General features: G+C 59.1%; 3 protein-coding genes across 10 annotated transcripts in view; 2 read left to right on the forward strand and 1 right to left on the reverse strand.

The window, feature by feature from the left end:
* Window positions 1–15,350, forward strand: part of LOC122385094 (proline-rich receptor-like protein kinase PERK2) — a 31,145-nt gene extending 15,795 nt beyond the window's left edge. Inside the window, exons 3-5 of the mRNA XM_043373102.1 lie at window positions 14,250–14,453; window positions 15,029–15,186; window positions 15,336–15,350. Coding sequence (XP_043229037.1) covers window positions 14,250–14,453; window positions 15,029–15,186; window positions 15,336–15,350 — 377 coding nt within the window. The remainder of the gene's footprint in view (window positions 1–14,249; window positions 14,454–15,028; window positions 15,187–15,335) is intronic.
* A 901-nt stretch (window positions 15,351–16,251) lies between these two features.
* On the forward strand, window positions 16,252–19,095 carry LOC122385104 (proteoglycan 4-like). The gene is made up of 6 exons (XM_043373108.1): window positions 16,252–16,274; window positions 16,465–16,742; window positions 17,043–17,633; window positions 17,885–18,232; window positions 18,444–18,701; window positions 18,875–19,095. The coding sequence occupies exons 1-6, from the start codon at window positions 16,252–16,254 to the stop codon at window positions 19,093–19,095; spliced, it is 1,719 nt and encodes a 572-aa protein (XP_043229043.1).
* A 603-nt stretch (window positions 19,096–19,698) lies between these two features.
* The window catches only part of LOC122383954 (dynein light chain roadblock-type 2-like), a 38,018-nt gene continuing 34,501 nt past the window's right edge, over window positions 19,699–23,215 (reverse strand). For all 8 annotated transcript variants that reach the window (XM_043370909.1, XM_043370899.1, XM_043370879.1 and 5 more), the window contains exon 5: window positions 19,699–20,075. In XM_043370909.1, the coding sequence (XP_043226844.1) occupies window positions 20,032–20,075 (44 nt within the window). In that variant the 3' untranslated portion in view covers window positions 19,699–20,031. The remainder of the gene's footprint in view (window positions 20,076–23,215) is intronic.

Genomic DNA, 23,215 nt, shown 5'->3' on the forward strand with positions numbered 1-23,215 from the left:
GTCCGCAAATTGGATGCGAGATAATCGGTAATGAGACAGGTGGCTGCCTGGGGTCCCGGCGCGGCGGTTGGGGCCCGGGGCCCGGGTCCGGCGGCGGGGGGCCGGCCCCGGCGCCGGTCGCCGCGCGGCGGCACGCGTGCTAGCCGTGTAAACATGCCCGGCGATAAATAGCGCGGCGGCTGGTCCGGCGGCGGCGGCGGCCCGCTCGTAAATCGGCCCGCCGGAGACGCGTCGGCTGGCAGCGGCCGGCGCGGCTGTCGGCGCCGCGCCGAGCCGGCCCGCCGGGCCCAGCGCCGCCCGAGAAATAAACGATGACAGGGCGGCGTGGGCGCTCCGGGCGGCGGCCGGCAGCTTTTTGCCGAGCCGGCGCGCGGCGGCTGCCAGCGGCCAGAGGGCGGAGGGCGGGCCGGCCGACAGGTCGGGCGGGCCGCCGACGGGACGCAGCTGTCCCGTCGCGCTCGGATCGCCGCGCTGGTGGCACGAGGTCGTCGCGCCTGGCATCCGAGGCCAGACGGCGCCGCGGCGCGCGGGACCGGGCCGGCCCAGACCCGGCCGCGAGTTACCTAAGTGTGGAACTACCCAGCGCCGAGCCGGCCGGATGACGTCACACCACGGCCAGTGCCGGCGCGGCGGCAGACTGGCCGAGATTGGCATGGTCTTAACTTGGCGAAGAGGCATCGGACGCCAAACTTCTGCTGCAGCTATAAATCACATTTCATGTGTTTCTTCCATGTGTATGAGCTATTAAGTCCTTCGAATACCTAATGTGTAGGTGAGCGTACCTGCATTTAGCAGTGTGTGCTATGCTATGTGGATTGAAAACTGGGGGCACATCCGACACACTGCGCAATGGATTCCGATATTGCTTGGCTGATTCTGGCTTTGTGTCTTCGCACGAACCATTGAAAGGGAGGACGTCATTTTTAAAGGTTGTCAGGTGCACTCAAACGTTTTAATAAGCAACTGCTGATTGAATTTCTGGCGAGGGGTGGTGGAACGTTCTGTTCACAAATGAGTATCTTCCTACCTAGTGCCTACCTGCATTGGCAAATAACTTGGTCGCGGTCAATTAGGCATGATTCACGAAGTCCCTTATCTTTAATTAGACTTATTAAGCGGCAATGTGCAACATTTGCGTCTTTTCGCGTTGCATCGGGTAGCAATGAGAAAATCTGCCTCTTCTCCACAGCCCTCAATTCAAGAAACCGTCCTTCTCCTTATCACACCATTCCATAACATAATTTTCAAACATGGGTATCCTCCCCACAAAAAAAAACTGAAGCAGTTTCTTTCGGCTCCAATGCGCCGCTCGCCCAGGGAGACGGAAGTGTTATATTCTCGGCGGTCCAGTCTGCATTCTGCAGCACAATTAAACTTGGCGCACCCCCAGCGCACGACTGAACGATTCGTATTGTTGTGAGTGACTGTGACGACAGCAAATGAATTCACTGGTGGTTTCGGAATAATTAACAGGCGGCGCAGCCCAGTGCCTCTTACAATGAATTACAGTGGCGAATGCACTATTGCAGAGAACTGAGAAGAAATGGATTGAGCAGATGCCCAACCTCGCTGTATTATCAACTAAACATTAGATACGCTTTACATTTTAATCAGGCAATCATGGAAACAAACGACTTGCGAGTTGCGACCCTTCCGCCTTACATAACTCGGCAGAATGCCCCTGAGTCGGCTAAACTACACTGCATCTCTTCAAACCCTAAGTATTTTACAATTTACCACTCAGCTATGCAACAGGCTTATAATTCACTGCTAAAGTCTCAACTCCTTTTCCCCTATCATCTTTTTGGCACCGTCAATCGCCATCTGCGCTGCCCACTGTCCAGCAAATAATCCGGCCGTCTCCAGTCCTCTGACAGGGGCTTCCAAACTCAAGCGAACTCGCCGAAGTTTCGCCATTCAATGCGCAGGATCTGTACAATTGAGTTTGAGAGCCTCTGGGTTGGCTCGGCGCGCCTGCGCTGCGCCGTTGGTCCGGCCAAGTACGCGAGTGACGTCATGCTATAAGCGTCATCTCCCGACCAAAGTCACCAATCAGAGCCCTAGAATCGACTTGTAGTTCCACACTTAGGTAACTCGCGACCCGGCCACCCGGCTCCGCCCCCTCCCCCGGTACCGGTGTGTGAACCCGCCGACACCGCCGGCCGGGGCCGCCGGCGGCCGGCCGGTGCAGCAAGATTTATCGGCTCGACGGTCGTCAAGTTAGATGTAAGTGAATCCTAATCTATAATCTAAGATTCGGAATCAGGTGAGCCCCTACGATTTGGACCAAACTTGGTCAGTAGATAGTACGTAACGTCCTGATTACGATGCACCCAAAATCTAAGCTCGGCCCGCCATATTTACGAAGTTACGGATGTTTGAATTTCAAGGTCATTCGGGAGAGCCCCTACGATTTCCGTCAAAATTTGTGTACGGACACTCTAGATGCTCCTCATTACGAATATCACAAAATTTAAGCTCGGCCCGCCATATTTACGAAGTTACGGAGGTTTGAATTTCAAGGTCATTTGGGTGAGCCCCTGCGATTTCCGTCAAAATTGGTATACGGACATATTACATCCTCCTCATTACAAATATCATAAAAGTTAAGCTCGGCCCGCCATATTTTTCAAGTTACGGAGTCACAAAGTTACGGAATTTCAAGGTCATTCGGAGAGCCCCTCCGATTTTCGTCAAAATTTGTATGCGGACACATTACATGCTTCTTATTACGAATATCGTAAAAGCTAAGCTCGGCCCGCACTATTTCAAAAGTTACTGACGTTTGAAACTCATTGAAATTCAAACATCACTAACTTTTGAAATAGTGCGGGCCGAGCTTAGCTTTTACGATATTCGTAATGAGGAGCATGTAATGTGTCCGCATACAAATTTTGACGAAAATCGGAGGGGCTCTCCAAATGACCTTGAAATTCCGTAACTTTGTAACTCCGTAACTTAAAAAATATGGCGGGCCGAGCTTAACTTTTATGATATTTGTAATGAGGAGGATGTAATATGTCCGTATACCAATTTTGACGGAAATCGCAGGGGCTCACCCAAATGACCTTGAAATTCAAACCTCCGTAACTTCGTAAATATGGCGGGCCGAGCTTAAATTTTGTGATATTCGTAATGAGGAGCATCTAGAGTGTCCGTACACAAATTTTGACGGAAATCGTAGGGGCTCTCCCCAATGACCTTGAAATTCAAACATCCGTAACTTCGTAAATATGGCGGCCCGAGCTTAGATTTTGGGTGCATCGTAATCAGGACATTACGTACTATCTACTGACCAAGTTTGGTCCAAATCGTAGGGGCTCACCTGATTCCGAATCTTAGATTATAGATTAGGATTCACTTACATCTAACTTGACGACCGTATCGGCTCGCCGGATTGAGGTGGCTCGCGTGCAGCTATTGGCGGCACCGGGTCGGCCCGGCGCGCGCTGGCGCTAATCTTATGAACGCATTAATCGGCCGGTGATTGGTGGGCGCGGCGACGGGCGAGCAGCGAGCCGAGCCGAGTCGAGCGAGCAGGGAGCGGAGCGGGGCGCGGCGGGGACCGGCTGAGTCACGGGGCGCTGCTCGGTTCGAGTCGAGTCACGGAGCCGGCTGTCGACCGCCGCCGGCTGCCGTCACGGGACGTGACTTTCATCGCGCCGCCCGCCCGCCGTTCCAGGAGACGCTCCCCGAGGCGTGTCGCTGTCACCATGGCGTGACCGCCCCCGCCCCCGCCCCCGCCCCCGCCGCGCCGCTGAAATCAATCACGCCCGTCGGCCATCAGGACGCGGGGCGCCGCCGTTGGACGCGGTGCGCATTGTTTGGGATAATCGCCGCGCGGCGCGGCCGGCGCCGCTGAGAAAGGTCACCTCGGGTGGCGGGGTGGTGACCGCGTGCCGGCCCCGGTGACGCCGGGTCACCGGGGGCGCGGCTGGCGACAGCGGGCGGCCGGCGCCGTGCTGGGCCGGCCGGCCCGGGTCGCGGCCCGGGTCGCGGTCCGCCGCGCCGACCGCGGGCGGCCGGCGCGCAGCTGTCGGCCGCTCCAGACGGCCGGCCGGCCGAGTGCCAGACGCGGCGTGTGACTTATCAGCAGTCGGACCGGCCCGGCGGCGGCTGCGGTCGGCGGCGACAGCGGCCGACCGGCCCCGCGGAGCCGACCGACGTGTAATACATACAAACCTGCACCGGCGACAGCGGCCGCCGGCCCGACGGGAAATGTTGCTGCGGCTCGGACGGCGCCGGAAAATGCGCCCGCTCGGCCGGCTGCGGTCTGCCGAGGATCGGCTCCGGCGGCGCCCGGCCGGCCAGAGGATGTCGGCACACCCAAAGGGACTTCTAATCCCAACGATGATGTCAGAGCTGCATGGCGTCGGCGCTCTCGCTGGATTTGCCTCTTGCGTATCGGCTTTGGAAGGTTTGAAGCAGAGGAGCCGACGGATTACAGACGGAATATAAATAAATACCTTGGGTAAGACACCGGCCGAGTAAACCTCTTCCGTGGATTTTTTTTTTATTGCATTTTGCTCAAATCGGCTACCACACTCGAGATCCAGGCGATGCCGTTTTCTGATGAAATTTAAGCGTCCATGCGACATATCGCGCAACTGCCAGTCATCAAAATATCTACCGGGCGTCGCCTCACGCAGACACTGCCCACCCCATCCGGTCGTGCAGGGCTCGGGCAGTATATCAGACTCGGGCCCTGTCGGGCGGCGGCGCGGCGCGGCGCGGCGCGGCCTCTCGTCCCGCGGCGGGGGGCCGCCACCAGAGAGCGCCGCGTCACGTCCCGGGCCGCTGCCGGTCTGCGGTCGGCCGCCGGCCGCCTGTCGCCGCCCGGCTCCCAGGTGCCGCCGAGCGCCAAATGCGCCGCCACCCGACCGGCCGGCCGGTGAGCCGAGCCGAGCCCCATTGTCAGCCGAGCGCCGACACCGATCAGATAGTCCCGGCTCGGTCGCCGAGCAGCGGCATGCATTGAGCAGCGGCGCCGGCGCGCGCTCGTCCGCCGCCGGCCGGCCGGCCGGCCGACTCCTTTCATCTTTATTGCGGCTGCAGCGCGGCCGGCTGCCGGCGGCGGCGGCCGTATAAACAGAGCCACTGGCGGCGGCCGGCGGCGCGGCGGACCCCACACGTCACGGCTGCAGCGCGGCGCCGCGCTCGGCCGCCGGTGGCGACACCGGCCGGCGCGCCGTGTCGCCCTGCACGCTCCCAGCGCGGTGCGAGCGGCACCGCGTTTTTGCGGCGGCAGCGGTGCGCGACGCCGGCCACCGGACGGACGGCCGCCGGCTGGGCAGGTCCCATTGTGTTGGGCCGCCGGCCCGTCCGCCCTGTCGGCGCACCCACGAGGCCGCCGGACGCGTTGCGGCATCACGGTCGGGGCTGGCCCACGGCCGTGCGACTCCCACAGAGCGCGACCGGGGGCCGGAGGTGCCCGGGGCGGGGGCGGGGCGGGGCGGCCGACAGCGGGCGGTGTGTCAATGTCTGGGCGGCCGGGCGGCTGGCCGGCTGTTTGTTTGGCCGCCGGCCGGCCGGTGATTGATAACACACCGCTCCGCAGCTGCCCGGCGGAGAAAGGCGGCCGTCATCGCCGCGCCCGCCCCCGCCGCCGCCGGGCGACCACTGAGCGACACCCGTGACACATTGGTGTCGCCGGCGGCAGCGGGCCGGCGGACGGGCCCCCGCAGGGCTCCCGCCGCTCCCACACTCTCTCCCTGTCACCCCGCTCCACTTTCCATCCGACCCTCTTTCCCTGCACTGCTCCTGAATATCCACCGCTCGTCTGCTCCGCTATTTGCCCCCACGCCTGCCTATTCCACTCCGCCATTCCCTGCCTTGTCCTCTCAACCCTCTTCACTCTGCGGTCTCCCTCCTCCACTCTGCTCCTCTGTCCTCTGCCCCCTCCGGACTCTGTCGCCTCGCTCCGCTGCTCTGCCTGGCCTCTGCTCGGCGCGTGTTTGCGATCGTTCCGGCGGCCGGCACGGCTCGCCCTGTGGCACGCCCGTATCGGCCCGGCGCCGGCACCGGTCACCGGCCGCACCGCGCACACATACATCAGGGTGACGCGGCGGCGAGCGGCGGCGAGCGGCGGCGCCACGCCGCGGCGGCATTGATTCACCGCGCCGGCTGGGCCGGTCGCCAGGCCGCCGTCCGACCGCAGCCGGCGGCCGCTCGGCGGTGACAGCGCCACCGGGGGCCGCCGCGCCGAGCCGGCCCATTGTGCCGGCGTTTACGACGCATTGGAGCGGCCGGCGCACGGCCGAGCCCGAGCGGCGCGTCGTTATCGTCCCGGCCGCGCCGCACGTCGCCGCCGGTGGCGCGGGCGCCGGCCGGCCGAGGATTTATGCTGCTGAGCGTGACGCGTCCGGTTCCGGGCGCCGCCGCCGCCGCCTGCGATCGTTAGCGCCGCGCGAGCGACGCCGGCCGGCTGCCGGTGATAGCGAGGAGGTGCCGCCGGCCGCCGTCCTGTCGGGACGCGGCCGAGACAGCGGTCAATTAGAGCCGACAGCGACCGGCGCGGGCGGGTCGGCACTGCGTATTGGACCGTACTACCGGACAGACGGAAATGAACGTCTGTCGGTGTGGCAATACGACGATATAAATTGGAAAATGATGCACGCGGTAGGTTTCTGTCTGATTTATGCAAATATAGATCCCAAGGAAGCTGTTGCATGGGAAATCAAGCCAACAGTCGAGTGAAAAGGCACCAATGGGCCTGCCTAGCCACCCGCAAAATTGTCTCCACTTTACTGGGATTCGAGCCGTACATAACGCCAACAGCGCAGCCATCCGATGTCGCCAAATGTCAGCTCGGGTGACACCGGGTGTCACTGACGGCCTCGGGGCTCGGCGGCTGACCTCGCGGTGTTGAGCGACCGACCGCGTCTCGATCGGCGGCACGGCCAGACGCCGGTACGGTGGCGAAACCACGCCCCCGCTCACGCAACCCATGGGCGCGCCCATGATCGATGGTCCGTGCCTCGAAGGTCGCCGGCCCGGCCCTCCGTGGTCGGTGGTTTATACCGTCCCTCGCAGCTGCAACTCAACCGGATGTTTGTAAGTCCGGGAAAATTCTGGTCATCGGTCAGTTCTATTCGCTGCTCAGAAGCTCAGCACATGGCTACTCATCTATGTCAATTAGGGGACGTCGCGAAGACAGCCGCGCAGCGGAGACAGATCCCGGTGCTTTGTGATAACCGCCGAGATGTGACGGCTGGTCGGCGGATTTCTGTTCTCACCAGTCGCCGGGGAGGTCGGCCGCCGTCCGTCGGCGGCTCCGACCGACATATATCGTCGCGGCAGCTCTGGTCCGGCCCTGGCGCGGCAGCGGCTGATGGGATCAGCGGGAGCGGACAGCTCGGCCGCAGAGCGACTCCCCCGTGGCGGTGGCGTCACCGTCCGCAGGTCGGGGCCGCCCGCTACAGGGAGGAGTGCAGAGCCCTGCTGTGAGCCGGTGGACAGCACGGGAAATAACAGCCTCCATAGGATGGTCTGATGCCGAGTTAGCACGTCATGCATGCGGCTGGGAGTCGATAGGGTTGGCCGTAACCCATCAATTATTCACCGCGGCAGCACGCCGGCCGGACGGAGTATCCAGTGCCGAGCCGGCGGGCGGCGGAAACCGACGCTCGCGGCGCCCTTTGATCAACAGCTGCGTCGGGTCGCATCGACCCCGACCGTCGCCTGCCCGGTTGTCTCACAGCCTCAGTGCCTAACCTGCAGGCTCGATTGTCTTATTAACGCTCCAGTAACCCACACAAGCCTCCCGTCTCACCTAATTTTATTCTCTCATTCAGGTACTGGGATGTTCGCAATACGATCTTGTGCTATTTATTTAGGATAGATAAGATGCGTCAACCGCCTTGTTCTGACGCTCTCTTAGGTCAAAGGACCGACATTGGGGTCAGTAGGGTCACATAACGCTTATATCTATCATTTCCACAGACTACCATGACCGACCCAACTCAAGTCTTCTTGCCCGGGATCACGACCGATCCCCGACGGACCCCAGCCGATCCCCGACCAATCCCGACCAATAACCCGACCCCGCCCGAGGTATATAGGTATAACCGTCCCAAACCTCTACCTGATTCTGTCGAGTCCCAACTCATGCGGTTCCGAACAATTTCCAAGTGATCCCCAAGTGATCCCGAGGAATGGGGTTTATACCCGAGTGCGTTCGGTCGGGTGCGCGGGTCGACAGGCAATGAGTGGGCACTCCCGCCCCGCTCCCTGCCCGGCCCTCGCCGGCTCCTAGCCGACGGTATATACCGCTCGCGCCCGCGCCGCCCGCCTCGGCAGTCCAATTACCGTAATCTACTGCCGTGCCGGCGGCGGCCCGGGCCGGCCGATGGACAGTTCGCCTTGGAGCCGCCGCGGCCGGCCGACCACCGACGCGCTACCCACTAATTGCCGCCCGTCAAGGCTATCGAGCGACATTAGGGCGGACGGACGGTCCCACAGTGGCACGCAGTGGCGACACCGGCGACCGCAGCGGGCGGCCGACCGGCGGACCGGGCGGGATGGGAGGGTGCGACGGGAGGGGGACGGAACGGGATGGGACGGACCCGGACCCAATGGGACGGGACGGGACGAGACGGGACGGGACGGGACGGGACGGGACGGGACGGAACCAGACGGGACGTCATTGGTGAGATGGGAGCTGATGCGATTTATAAATGTATGGGATCGGACATAGTACGAATGACTGACTGAACGAGATAGAAATTATGAGAGATCGAAGGGGCGTTCATCCTCTTGCTGATGGCACGGCATGTCATCACTCCATACCCCGTTTGGTGCTCCCGCAGGACACCATGCGAGGGCAGTCCACCGACCCGGGTCCGCGGGTCCATTTGTTTCACACCTCTCGCTAAGGCTGGGGGGATCCAGAGCGTCGTAAGCCTCGTCGTAGCTGCGACGTGTCGCAAGTTGTGTAGTAAGTCGTTTTTGAAGGGATCAATAGATGAGTAGCGTTACTTAAGTAGTAAAGTCTATCGCAAATAGCCTGATTTGCGACACAACTTACGAATTTGAAATAGCAGTCGTAAGTTGTGTCGCAAGTTGACCTTGCCTTGAGGAAGAGGTCACAGGTCACAGGTCATTCGGGTCATGGTCACGAAATTTACATGGTAGGTGTAAAATTGTTTAAACTTTAGATCCTAAAAATTTGGCTGCAATCCGTTGACGCTAACGCGAGTTATAGAGCTTGAACTGACGGGTCGTCTATGAGGCCTCAATCCGTGCCAGCGGGAGTGTTGAAAATGGTGCATAATATGTTATATTCACATTTATTGGGTATTCGGGGATATGAAGTAGCCTAACACCATTCCAGCAACTACTGGCGAATCCAGAAAGGCGGTCTTGGACGTTGCAAGAGGCATCCCCCAAAATATTCTCCCAATTCCAAAAACGACGTGTCCCAGCTGACCTCGATGACCTCCAATGAGCTCTGTGATGACCCCAAGTTGACCTTTTTTGACCTGACCTGTCCCAGATGACCTCCGTGACATCCTTTTGAGCTCTCTGATGACTCCAAGCTGACCTCTGTGACCTGACGTGTCCCAGATGACCCCATGACCTCCAATAGAGCTGTGATGACCCCAACATGACCTTTGTGACCTGACGTGTCCCAGATGACCTCCGTGACCTGCAATTGAGCTCTCTGATGACTCTAAGCTGACCTCTGTGACCTGACGTGTCCCAGATGACCTCCATTTGAGCTCATGTGATGACCCCAACTTGACCTCTGTGACCTGGCGTGTCCCATATGACCTCTGTAACCTCTAAGTGACCTCTATGATGACCCCAAGCTAACCTCTGTGACCTGACGTGTCCCAGATGACCCTCATGACCTCCAATAGAGCTCTGTGATGACCCCAAGTTGACCTCTGTTACCTGACGTGTCCCAGATGACCTCCGTGACCTCCAATTGAGCTCTCTAATGACTCTAAGCTGACCTCTGTGACCTGACGTGTCCCAGATGACCTCTGTAACCTCCAATTGTGACCTCCATCTACAAATTTCTTACCTCTCTGTGACCTCAAACTCTCGGAACTCATTTCTTCTAAAGCATCGATTCTAGATGCCCTATAGTCACGAATCTCCTGTGATCGATCCCAAATTTCACGGCAAATCACGTGAGCGTTAGCAACCACAAGTCACCCAGTTAATGCAAAGCTTCAGAATCAGAGAACATGCTTGACCTTGCTGTCTCATAAGCTCGCAAACCAGAAAGGCGAATGTTCCCTTATGCGTGATAGAGTTTTCGACCTTACTGACGTTTACTACGGGATCAGCTGATCGTGTAGCCTTTTAAATTCTCGAGTAAAGCGGGTATTTAAACCTCGTCGCAGCTACGTTCTGTCGTATCCTCCGACAAACCCCTCTTTCCTCAACATCCCTCCTTTTCCGCTACGACACAACTTGCGACGGCATATGTGTCGTAACTTGCGACGTGTCGTAGATGGACTTGCGACGCCCTGGATCCCCCCGGCCTAAGTGTTTGAGAGTGAGTCGTGACAGCGGGAGACGCGTTAGGGAGACGGGCAGCTCCACGGGAGGTATATGTATGCCCCGCTCGGAAAACCTAGCGCAGGTCGGACTCGACCGAGTTTTTAACTCGGCAGGAATCTCGATGCGACTTATGATAATTCGTGCGGGAGAGTTTCGTCTAATTTGCGTCGCAGGCGGCGTTTGGAGACTTTTTGTTGTTGTCGCCCGACTTGTGTGCGTAGGAAGAGGAGCGTTTTGCATTAGACTTCCGGCGCTGGACGGCTTTGGCGGCACACAACTTTTGCGTCGTTTTCTGAGCGCCGTCGTCTCGGCAGCGGCCGGTGCGTCCGGCCTCTAACGACTGCGTTTGTCACCGGCGGCGTAGGTATATTTACCCCGGCGGTTCGGTGCTGTCCGTCGGTGCGGCCGTCGTCAGGTGGCCGTCCATCTGCCCCCCCCCCCCCGCGGTCTGGGGGGGACTCGGCGGGCAGCCCACCCGTTACGGTTCACCAGGCGCACGCGACCGCACGCGACCGAGCCGACGTACCGCATCGGCCCGGCCCGGCCCGGGTCGGCACTGCCCGGGCTCCCCAGACACCGAGCTGCACGGTGAGTCAAGACTGAGTCGGGACTGAGTCGGGACTGAGTCTGACCGAGTCGGAGCCGAGTCGGAGCTGAGTTTTGGCAGATGTCTGGACTCAGCGGGTCTGAAATGGTGAGGGGTCCGTGCGAGGGAAAGGTTATGGTCGAGCCGGATGGGGACAGGAAGAGCCCGATTCATTCTGAGGGACCGGCATTGCCTGGACAGAGGCGAAGGACCCTGCAGAGTACAGGAGTATGTTTATGCAGTAAACTGCGTCGCCGAGCCGGACGTACCTATGCCTGTAGCGTTGCCCCGCTGAGCAGAGCGGAAAGCAGAACGGCGCTGCCCTCGGCTCCGGGCGCCGGAGCCAATTGGGACCGGACGCTCGCCGCCGGCCGGCTGTCGGAGCTGTCGAGCTGTCGAGCGCGCTTGACTGAGCAGCCGCCGCCGCCGCGGCCCGCCCGTTCCGCTCGCTCGGCCGCCGCCCCCGCCCCCGCCCCCGCCGGCGCGGACGTCCTGCGGCGGCATGAATGGAACATGGAGCGGGGCGGAGCGGGCGACCAGAGGTGCCCCGCCCCGGCGACCGGCGGCGGCGGCGGCGGCTTTGTGGCCGGCTGATGGGCCGCCCGTCGGCCGCGCCGACTGCCCGGAGCCACCGGGGCGGACCGACGCGTCGGTCGGCGGTCGACCTGTCCGCCCCAGAGGGAGGGGAGGGGAGGGGTGTCGACACCGTCGGCTGCGGCCGGTGATTGCCGGCCAGGCCTCCCATTAGCCGCCGCGCCGGCCGCGCCGCCCGGTATAATGCCGGCGCGGCGGCGCTGTTTGGCGGCGGTGTTGATTTTCGTTCCGCGCCGCCGCCGCCGCCCGGACCGGCGCGCCGCCGCCGCCTCTGTCCCCCGGGACGGTGCGTCCGGCAGGCGGCCGGCGGCGGCGGTGCGCGAGCCCACCGCCAATTGCCACTCGGCAAATGGAATTAGCCGGGGGCGGCTGGCGCGGCGCGCCGGCTGGGACGCGTGCCGCTCATCTCACTGGGGACGCGGCGCGGCCCGGCGGCGGCCGACGCTCCGCGCTATACCGGCCGGCGCGAGCTGAATCAATGCCGAGCTCGGCAGCCGGCGCCCGGTGCCGACCGCTCGCCGGCGCGACTCGGCTGCCGTAAAGCGGCGGTATAATGGCCGACTGCCACCCGGGCGCCGGACCGGCAGTAAAGGCGGCGGCGTGCCCGCCCATAAAGCCGGGACGGCGAGCGACGCCCGAGCGAGCGACGGCCGCGCCGCCGAGGCCGAGGCATTTATTTGGTCGGCGGTGCGCGGCGGGGCCGGCCCGGCCGGCCGGACGGCCGGTCGGCGGTCGGTGGCGGTCAGCGGAGGGGAGGGGGAGGGGGGACTGCGGTCCGCCGGTCCGCCCGGTCAGGTGGCGTGCCAACGCGTCACGCGACCGCTCCCGGTCGGGCGCCGACAGCCAGCCAGTCACGGCCGCGCCGCCGACGCCCGGAGCCGTTTTCACGTCATTAGCGCCGCTCTCCCCTCTGCCCGGGGCGCCGCTCTGCACTGCGGCGGAACTCTAGCTTGTCGCGCTCTGCTCTCTCCCTCTCTCCTGCCGATGTCACTCATATCTACCGTGTCCGGCCTCTCATCATATCATTCTCGAAAATTATATTCCGCTATTTTGTGGCTCATCGCATTATTTGATTTCAAATTATGTCCTGCCTCGCTCATACCCATCACCCACCATATTCCTCTCCATAGCGTCCGGTCCCGCCCTTTGTCAGTCCTGCCTGTTGGCCGTCCTGTCTGTGCCGTCCCGTGCCCTGCCTTCCTGTCCGTCCCGTGCCGTCCGGTGCGGTCGCAGCTCGGCCCGACGTGCGGGGTGGCTCCGATCCGCCTTCAGGATCGACCGTCAGCGCGGGCGGCAAAAACACCCACCGACCGACCGACCGAGCGGCGGCCCGACGGCGGCGGCGGCGCTCGAGAGGCCCCCGGCGGCCACGCGCGCCGCTCCCAAACACGCACCGCTGCCGTCGACTGCTGATGAGGACGGCGAGGGGACCGGAGCCGCCGCCGCGGAGCTGGGAGCCAAGCCGAGCCGAGCCCGAGCGGAGCGGGAGCCGACTGCCGAGCGAGGCCGGATGTGGGGCGGCGACTGGCGAGCGCCGAGCGGTGGTCGACCTCCGGGCCGTCCCACTCGGCTGGTGACGGTCAGGTCTGGGGCGGCAGCTGAAGGTCTGCCGATGGAGAACCGAGGCGAGCCCAGTGTCGACCGCAGGGAGACGGCGCCAGTATGGCTGCTGGACTTTTGGATTGCTTTATTAGCCACGCTTGGTAGTGATTAGTTAGCACACGATATATACGGATATTTGGTGAGGCCGTATCTGTCGGCTCTTCACGTTATGAGACATTTGGTTGTCGCTAATTGTCACCGAGAAGTGTCGCCACCGGGTGTCACGAAGTGTCACTGGTTGGTGTCATCGAGTGTCACCGGATGTCACTGCTCACTGGTCAGTGTCACCAAGTGTCACCGGTTAGTATCAGCGTGTGACCGGCCTTCTGCACCCCGGGGCGATATGTCGCAGGCCTCGTGTCACCGCCAGCCCGCGGGGGAGTCGCGCGTCCACCGCCTCCTCTGATTAATCGCGTCGGTCCCATTACGGCCTGCATTATGGATGTGGCCGGACAGGTGCCCCGCGCCGCCGCCGCCGCCGCCGCCGCCGCCGCCGCCGCCGGCGTGACACGCGTGGGAGGTGGAACGTGACGGTCTGGTCACCGCCAACGCCGCGCCGGCTCAGAGAGCCAGGGGAGAGCGCCGGAGGAACTGTCCGGGATGGCGAGAGCACCGGAGGAGAAACAGTCGCCCGGGTCTGAGGGGCAGGTGATATAAAATATAGGGGAATGGACGGGACATGTCTGGTCCTCAGAAGCCGATCGACTCAGTCCCACATCGTGTGTTGCTAGGCTATTTTTGAACGGTTGTATGCCGTTGGAGACTTAGCAAGTCGAATATGGAATTTACCGATAAACGCGCTCCGGCTCAACATCATGAAAAAATGTAGACCTTTGACTTTCCCTACCAATCCCTTTCGATCCATATCCCTCCTCCGAGCCTTCCCGCGCCAAGCTTCGTCTCCCCCGATCTAGCCCGCCGTCACTTGTCTAACCCACACCCCCTCCGTCCACAGGGCTGTCGTCGCCGGTGAAGCCGCCGTCGCACCTGCTGCCCCCTCACAAGGTCTCTCCGCGGAACACAGCCACGGTGCCGCCGCTGCCGCAGAGCCTGGCACCGGTCACCTCGGTGGGACAGCCGCCGGTCTCTGCCGCCTCCAGCCAGGCCAACAGCTTCGCGGCCGCGCTCAAATCGCTGGCCAGAAACGCAGGAGGTACCGGTGAGTGATAGGGAAGGAGGGTGAAGGGAAGGCTTACTAATTACACCCTAATTTGTATAGAAGTTGTGTGTGTTGAGATGCTGACGGCGACGGGTTCTGTTCACGCTCGGCGGATGCTTTAGACGGTTAGCTCGGGAAGTGCGAACAGTCATCTACATACACTGCAGTGTGAGATGTTTCATTCCTGTGGTTGAATAGCCAGTATATGAAGTTCCATCCTCATCCGTGGCACCTAATCAGGCACAGAAGTGCGGTAGCGGGCGGGGTTACGTCGGGCGTCAGGATGATCCCTCCCTGCTCCACTGATGATGGGCGGTGCACCAAGCGTGATTTCCGGCCATTTAGACGGTGCCCGTGCAGCCGGTATTTAATTCGGCAACTTTACTGCCGACCGCATGCCAGCGGGTCACGGTCGAGTAAAGACAAGCCGTAGTACTTCACTGGGCACAAAACACTCCCAGTTGTTTGTAGTGCCGATCTAGTTGGTCGAACCCAAGATTCTTCGGTGGAGCCGACCATCCGACAACTTTCACAGCCCGTTCTCACATCAGCGTGTCGTCCGGCTGTTTCCGCAGAGACCAAGGAGCCAGCCGCGCCGTCTAAATCCTCGCGTGACTCGGCGCCGCCGATGAGCCCCAAGCGCGGCCCGCTGCACGTGCCACGTGCGCCGCACACGGACAACCCTCCGCCGGTGGTGGCCATCGCGCCAACGCCCACCCACCAGCGCTCTCGGGTAAGTTCGCAGAGGAGTGGACCACAGACCTCAGCTGAGACAACGGAACGTAGTGAGACGATAACGCAACGAGGGTTGAACACTGCGTGGCCTCTATTGAGCAGTGAGTTGTGCCCTACTTCGGCACTGTATTCTAATTTACGATCAAGATTACGCGCTGTTAAAAACCACGCCCGTCACATTATCATACATAAATTGCCGACATTTGCGCCTATGAGCCATCTCGTCACCGGTGCCGTTCGGTCCTCAGGAGTCCGCACCCATCACCAGCTCTGCGGCCGACCTGAAGGGCTCGCTGCCGGCCGAGGTCAGCTCGCACCTGACGGCCGCCGCCGGCGGAGACCTGCCGCGCGCGCCGGCCGGCTTCCAGCCGTACCGGGCCGACGAGCAGCAGAGGCTCCTCGAGGCGCTCTACCCGGGCTATGCCTCCTCGGCGGGCCTGTACTCGCCGGCGCCGACACGGCCCGGCTACCCGCCGGCACCGCGCCGACCCGAGGAACGGTACCTGGAGTCGCTCTACCCCCTGCAGCACCCGCTTCAGCACTCGCTCTATGGGTAAGTAGTTACCTGATGCTGCGACGCAGGATGCCGTAGCAGGTGACTTTGTAGCGTCTTTAATTTGGACTGTATTTGCTGTTTTTATCATAAATCTCTCACTTCCTTGTGAGCTCCAGTGTTTTTCGCCAACCGTGTCACTCGTCGTGTTTTCATCAGTGTAGGTTTTATCGCTGCATGTTGTGACGTGCTTTGACGGCGGTGAGCGGTGGTGCCGCCGTAGCTCATATACCCCACACCTGCTCCGTCCCCCGGTGGTGACTCGTCTCCTGACCGACTCTCTCCCCGTCGTCCCCCTCTATCCAGGCTGGAGGAGCAGCTCTACCTCGAGCGACTGGGCCTGCTGCGACCGCCTCTCGGCGTCAGCGGCCTGTCGCCCTACTCTCCGCTACTGACTGCGGGCCGCTACCCAGCTCCCAGTGAACTGCTCCACTCGCCGCTCTACATGTCGCAGTCGCTCTACCTGCAGGAGAGGTGAGACAGCGGCCGACGGGGCGGTTACGAAGTGTTATGGTGCGTGCGTGGCATCAGTGGTATTGTCATAGTTTTAGAAATTGTAGCAGAACCTTAGGGGGATAGAGCACCATATAGGTTGAAACTGCAAGTTTTTACGAGTCGTCAGTGCTCGAATGTGTCACACTGTATCACATTTTGTTTAAGAGCAAACTCCCAGACGAATTGTGGTGACAAAAATCATGACAATGAAGCCCAACTGTCACCCAGCTGCTGCGACTCTACCGTGCAATTTCTAACCTGTGCCACCACATGTATCACCAGACTGAAACTGGAGGAGGACACGCGCAGAAAACTGGAGACAGAGCGTGAGCGTTCCGAGCGTGAGCAGAGGACGGAGCGCGACCGGTCGGAGCGGGAGCAGCGAGCGGAGAGGAGCCGGGAGCCGACCTCTCACGCGGTGGCTCCCAGCGCCCGGGAGCGGAGCCCCGTGCGTCCGGTGGACACCGGGGCCACGGGCTCACTGAAGGCGGAGCCGCGCACATCTGGTGAGGACACAGTTGTGGGCAGTATGAGGGTGGGATACTGGGGATTGGTTGACTTGGAATGACACGGAGGATGTAAACGGAACGAGTGAAGACGACCTTCTTCTTGAGAAAGCTACCTTCGCTAGAGGTCGTCCTGACATATGGGCCGACTTCGCACAGAATGTCACTTCATTTGTTCCCAATCGCAGCAAACATCCGTGAGACTTGGGTTGTGTTAGTACTCAGCAACTTGGTCAATCGGTATTTACCGCGAAGGATATTCCAGCGCATTGATGTAACCTCCCGGTACCGCTGTTCCAGGCGCCAGGGAGAGCCGCTCTCCGGGCGAGCGCCGTTCGGCGAGCTCCGGGGGCGAGCAGCAGACCTCGCCGGCCGCCTACCGACCGTACCTTCCGTCTCCGGTGCCTCGTCCGGCTCCGCGCGAGCCGCCGCTGGACCTCCGCACGGGGGCCGAGCCCGCACCGGCCGCGCCGGCTGTCACCACCACCACCGCCGCCGCCGCGCCGCCGCTTGTCAAGCCCCGCTCGCACAAGAAGACCACCGTGGTGCGGCCGTTCGAAGACACGGTCAGCACCCCGGCCGAGCCCGCCGTCCCGGTGCCGACCCCGGCGGCGCCCGCGCCGGTGGCGGAGGCGCCGCTGAACCTCAGTGAGCGCAGCCGCCCGGCCGAGCGGGCCGAGCCGCCGCCGGCCGCGGCAGCGCCCGCCGAGCAGCTGACCAGCACCCTGGACCAGCGCGAGGAACTGCGCCGGCGCGGCCTGAAGACGGAGGAGCCGGAGCCGGTGCGTCACCTGGACCTGCTGACCGGCCCGCCCTGTGAGACGGTCACCTCTCCCGAGAAACTGCAGTTCCTCGCGCATGTGGGACTCACCACGCACAGCTTCAAAAACGGTGAGTGCCAAGCGACCGGGACGAGCTGGACTTCGGCGTTACATTTCAATAGAATATCCACTCGAGACATGACTACTCTGGTCCTATAGTTTCTAGGGCAGAACATTCAGTGGCACAGATGATTGTACAGTAGTGTGTCCAATAAATATCGATTCCCACCATTCACAACTTAGTATATGTCAGCATTGACGCTTTACCTCGGGACGTTTTAGCAGCCAACCCCTGACGTCCCCGATCTCTCACCGTTACAGACGTGGAACTGAAGAAGTGCGAGCGTCGCGCTGCTCTGCACCTGCCCCTGTCGGCCGCGACCAGCCCCGAGGGAGCCGCCGAGCCGGAGAAGGAGCCTGAACCGGAGCCGCGGCCCAGCTCCCAGCTAACCGCAGCGCTGAACGAGGCTGCCGACATGCCGGCCAAGCTGCTGTTCCTGGAGAGGCTCGGGTTGCGGCCGGTCGCTGCCGGGGACACCGCGCCGGCGGCCGCCGCGGGGATGGCCGTACAGGCGGCCGGAGCCAGCGGAGCCGGATGCAGCGGCGGCTCCCCGTCCACGGCGGGATCATCGTCCAGTGGAGCCGGGTCGCCCTCACAGAGGAAGTCAGGTGTGTGTCCGAGCTGCGGAGGCGGTGTGGGATTGGTGCATTAGGATTGGTGGGATTGGTGAATGTTTTTATTTTGAACAATGAATAAGTTTTTTCCGTATGACCTCATAGTTCAAAGTACAACTTGCATTGCAGATATTAATACTCCTCTGTGTCGTATGTGTCTCTGTTGCGTTCAGCGACCCTCTAACACGCCTCTCCTCCTTTCCAGACAACTCTAGTCGCCGCGACTCTGCGCCGGTCGAGGAGAAGGGCAGGAGGAACCGGTCCTCGCCTTCCTCCCGCTCCAGCCGCTCCTCCCGGCAGAGTCCCCAGGCCGCACAGACGGCGCCGGGCGCGGCCCGTCAGCCCGCCTCCAGCCCGCCGGCGCCGCCGCCCGCGCCCGAGGCGGCGCCGCGCCTGGCCCTACCCGGCGCCGCCTGGCCTGGCATGCAGGCCGTCACACAAATGTACACGGCGTACAATAAAGGTGAGCATTGGACGAATCGCAGACGGTCAGAGTTGGGTTCAAATGTCTTTAGAGTATAGCTGTCACCGTATTGCAATTCATTGCACCAGTTGCAACATTTGTAGTTCAGCTACTGTTGTGCAAATTGTACCAGTTATTTATGAGGACTAACTTGATTTTCCTGCCTTCCTCAGAGCGCGCGGCGGCCACGGATCAGGCTCGCCGTACCCAGGAGCGGCTGCGCGCGCAGCAGGCTCGCCTGGAGGAGACCTCCCGCGGCCTGGCGCTGCGGCTGAACCGCCAGGTGGCGTTCCGCAGTCTGCAGTGGCGCCAGCGCGAGGCCATCCAGGAGCAGCTGGACCGGCTCGGAGCCCTGGTGCGCGCGCTGCCCACCCGCGCCCGGCGGAAACACTAGCCGCCGCGCGCGCCGCCGTTCTAATCCCTCTATTCGTGTTCGTCGCGATCACCGTGTTACGTGTGACGCTTACAGCGTCATCTATAACCCGCGCCGCCGCGCTCGCAGCGTCACTTATTGCACATCAAAGTCACCTTGTGAATCAAATCCAAGTGCTTATAGCGGAAGTATATTTTGTGTCTTCCTGCAAGATTCTAGTCATGTTGCCCCGCTCTGCGTTAACCCCGCCCCGCTAGCGCCGCCCTGTTTGTGTGTTTGGGTGTGTCTGGGTGTTTGCCGGCCGCTGCGGTACGTCGCTGCGCCAGTCGCGCCGCCGGCCGCCGCCCACGTTACATTCCACTGCGCGGCTACTATCAATACAAACCACATATGTATACCCGTCACAGGGCGTGTTTGAGTTGCGAGGACGGCGAGAAGGGGCAAGCGAAAGGAGGATAGACAGAGACAGCAAGGCTGAAGTCTCATCTAGGGGAGATGGGAGGAATGAAGATGGGAAAGGGTCAGCCTTTGGGAGAGGGCCAGCCGGCATACAAAGAACCAACCCAAACCGAAATAAGAAGAATTTGACATCGTCGGTTCTACCACTGATACAACACAACACAATAGGAAACAGCTTCGCATTTATTCAATTAATAAAACAAAACGTGGCATCCGAACGAATTTCACCGACGCAATGACTCATGGACGCCCAAAGACTGGCGGATAAAGCCACACCGCCGATAATGCTAGGAAAACAGCGTGTTAGACAGCAATTTTCACCAGTTGTGCCCGCGATACAAACTTGGGGCTGCAACAATGGAATGTGCAACCGAGCATCAATTAAAACACAAATAAATAGCCACACATCTATATAATGTTAGCGAGCCTCATCAATAGCTCGAGTGTGTGGTAAATCTTGTTTTAGTGTTCAGATTCACGTGAGCTTGCCTAGTGATGTCACTCGTTTGGATTTTGAATAACTATCAGCAGGTACTCCTTATCTGAAAAGGGGGAGAGAACAAGTTGAAACACCCCTCAATGAGAAGGAAGGTCCAACCATTAAATTCCTGGATTTCCACTAGTTTGACCATTACCGATGCACTTGAAGTTGTTCACTATGCTGCCTTCAGCTAGCGCAAGTATTTTCTTATCAGCAAAAGCAATTCAATTCCTATAACAGTTACGGCTTGATTCATTCAAAGTACCAGTACAAAATAGTTAAGAACTCTCACATAACTTAAATCACCAGTGCAAAGCATCTAGTAAAGAGACACACCCTAGCCTCGCCCATACAGTCCCGCCAAGAACATGACTCCGCTCCCCGTCCACATTGCCCCAAAAGACGGTAAATAACTTTTGAAAATACCTATCTCCAATTTTAGTGTTTTCTGAACCAAAATTTTGCGAGGAATCCGATGGTGTGGTCCCTGAAATCTGAAAAATTTCCATTTTGGAGATAGCACCTATTTTTTGAAAAGTAAATATTCGTCATGCACAAAAGTCAAATAAATTGAAAATATAATGAGTGAATATTTACCAGTAAAACGCCTTTTGGGCGAAGAACGAGCGAGCGAGATAGTGAGCCCTGCACGTGCGGAAGGGCGAGAGGGTGCTTCCAACCGGCTTGCGCAAAGCACCCTTCTAACCGGTCGCTAGCGGTGTGCCAAATTTGAATGCAATCGGCCCAGCCGTTCCTGAGATCTGGAAGCGGCATTTTGCACGTGCGCACGTGCAAATGGGGTCCAAAATGACTTTTGCACGGCACCCTACTAACTGGTCCCCAACCGTGTACCAAATTTGAGCGCAATCGGCCCAGCCGTTCTCGAGATCTGGAAACGCCCCCTGCACGTGCGCACGTGCAGTAGCACCCTAACCGCAACACATGGGAATGCATTGCCTGGTGGGTGCCTACCTGTATGCCAAGTTTCAGCGAAATCGCCCCAGTAATTACCGAGTTACTGAAATGGGAACAAATTTGGCACCTCTTATTGTTGTATTTTGCACGTGCACTGGGGGTGACCCACATGCATCGAGAGTATCCTATTTTGGGTAGAAAGGATGCTGCTACCCTACAAAAATTACCGCAAGTCAATCGCCCAAGCGGCTGCTGAGCAGACTTGTAAGCGATTCAACTCTGATTGAATCGATTCTCATGAATCGCTTGAAAATGCCGACTCACTGTGATTGAGTCGGTTGAATCACCTCTTGTCACCATATGAATCCTGATTGAATCGGTCACACATGGCAACTGCAAGTGATTGAATCGGCAACTCATCGATTCAAGTTGATTGAATTAACAAAATGATTCAATCACCGTGTGCTGGAAATTGAAGTTATGACCATATTTAGTACTATATTATGTAGAAATATATGTGCTATTTGCATCATAGTCACACACAATGCACTGCAAATTTTTTATGTATTTTGCAGTATTATAAATGCGCACAGCTATCATTATTGAAAAAAACATAGAAATTTTGTTTTAAGTTTTTAATCAAACTGTAAACACAAAATTATACATAAATGTCAATACATGAAAATGAAAAAATGAATGTAAAGTTTCATTCCAGTGCCCTAAAATCAGTATAGTAATCAAGTTAACAGTAGCAGTAAGCAGGCGCACATTGCACAACACACATGTTTATGATATCATGTTAATCTTTATATTTTCAATACCCTGTTTCAACAGGACATTTGTGAGCAAGCAAAACATATTGATGAATACACAATGCATGTTCACATTATAATTTGGTAACCTTAGTTACTGATTTGATTTTGGGCTAAGGGTCATAAATTGCTTGATCTAATCCATGGTCTTCTCACTCACTTTACATTTCCCAGCAGAATCAGCGTTTACCTATCAACCTAAATATTGGAATACCTTGGCTTATGAGCATTGATGGATCTGTCACATATTGCCGTGGTGGCTCCCAATTACACAAAAGTAAAGATACAATGGCAAAAAGTAGATACATACCCTACTAGGTATTAAAAAAAAACAACCACCTTCCCATCACCTCCACCATCACCCAAAAACTATTGTTTTCATAGCTCAACAAACAATCTTTATCCGTTTGGTGTTCTTCACCTTCCAGTTTTGAGGACCGCTAACAGTTTTGCATTCGATGCTTAATTCGGATTAGAGATTTGTCAGACTGCTCGCAATATTTGCCACATGGAAACCACGCAAAATACGCTTTTATGTCGCAGCCGCGTCAATATACGCTGCAACTTCCTAGTGCTGGGCTAAATACATATTGCCAAACTGTAGCGACCGTAGCCTATGGGTACCGTCGTACTCAGTACCGAGTACTTGTTTCTCTATTGTGTCGTTCCCTGTCCGCCACTATCGAAAATAAACAGTCTCCATCTTGGACAAATGGTGGCGTGTCGTGGCCCGGACCGTTCGACGGAACTACACACCCAGGACACTATATTGTGGCGACGAGTGGATACTTTTCGAACTTTTCACGTAATGTCGAGCGCGTGTGTTATATTTTCGTCAGTTTTCTTGCATTCGGCGACGCAATGAGCGCCTTCGACGGGGGAGTGCCACTCCCCGCGCCGTTTTTGCCGCACCCTGGTGCACCGCAAACGCCGTGGGCGACGTGGGAGCGGCGGTTCGGGAACTACTTGATTGCTCGCAGTGGCGACACCCCTCTACCAGCGGCCCAGAGACGTGCACTGCTACTCTGTGCAATCGGAGATGAGGCATATCGCGTTTACGAAAACTTGCCGGCGCTGGTGAAGGACGAGAACGAGGACGACTATGACGTCACCATTCGCCAACTACGCAACCACTACGAACCCAAGACCAACGTCATCGTAGAACGGTTCCAGTTCCGGCAAAGAGGCCAACAGTCACATGAGTCTACGGCAGACTACGCTGCAGTTCTGCATGGACTTGCCAAGAAGTGCAACTTCGGAGCGATGGAGAACGAGCTGATCAGGGACCAAATTGTGGAGAAGACCCCTCACAATGCTCTGCGTCAGCGCCTTCTGCAGGAGCATGACCTAACACTGCCGAAGCTGCTCGGCATGGCAGAGGCTCATGAGCAGGCTCTGCAGCAGGCCGCTACTATTCAGCATGGTGTTGTCGCCGCTCCACCTGTTCCTGCTGTCGCCAAGGTGGAGACACGTA

Source organism: Amphibalanus amphitrite, unplaced genomic scaffold (assembly GCF_019059575.1).
Source record: "Amphibalanus amphitrite isolate SeventyFive unplaced genomic scaffold, NRLGWU_Aamphi_draft 000014F_arrow, whole genome shotgun sequence".
In the NCBI taxonomy this organism is placed as follows: Eukaryota; Metazoa; Arthropoda; class Thecostraca; order Balanomorpha; family Balanidae; genus Amphibalanus; species Amphibalanus amphitrite.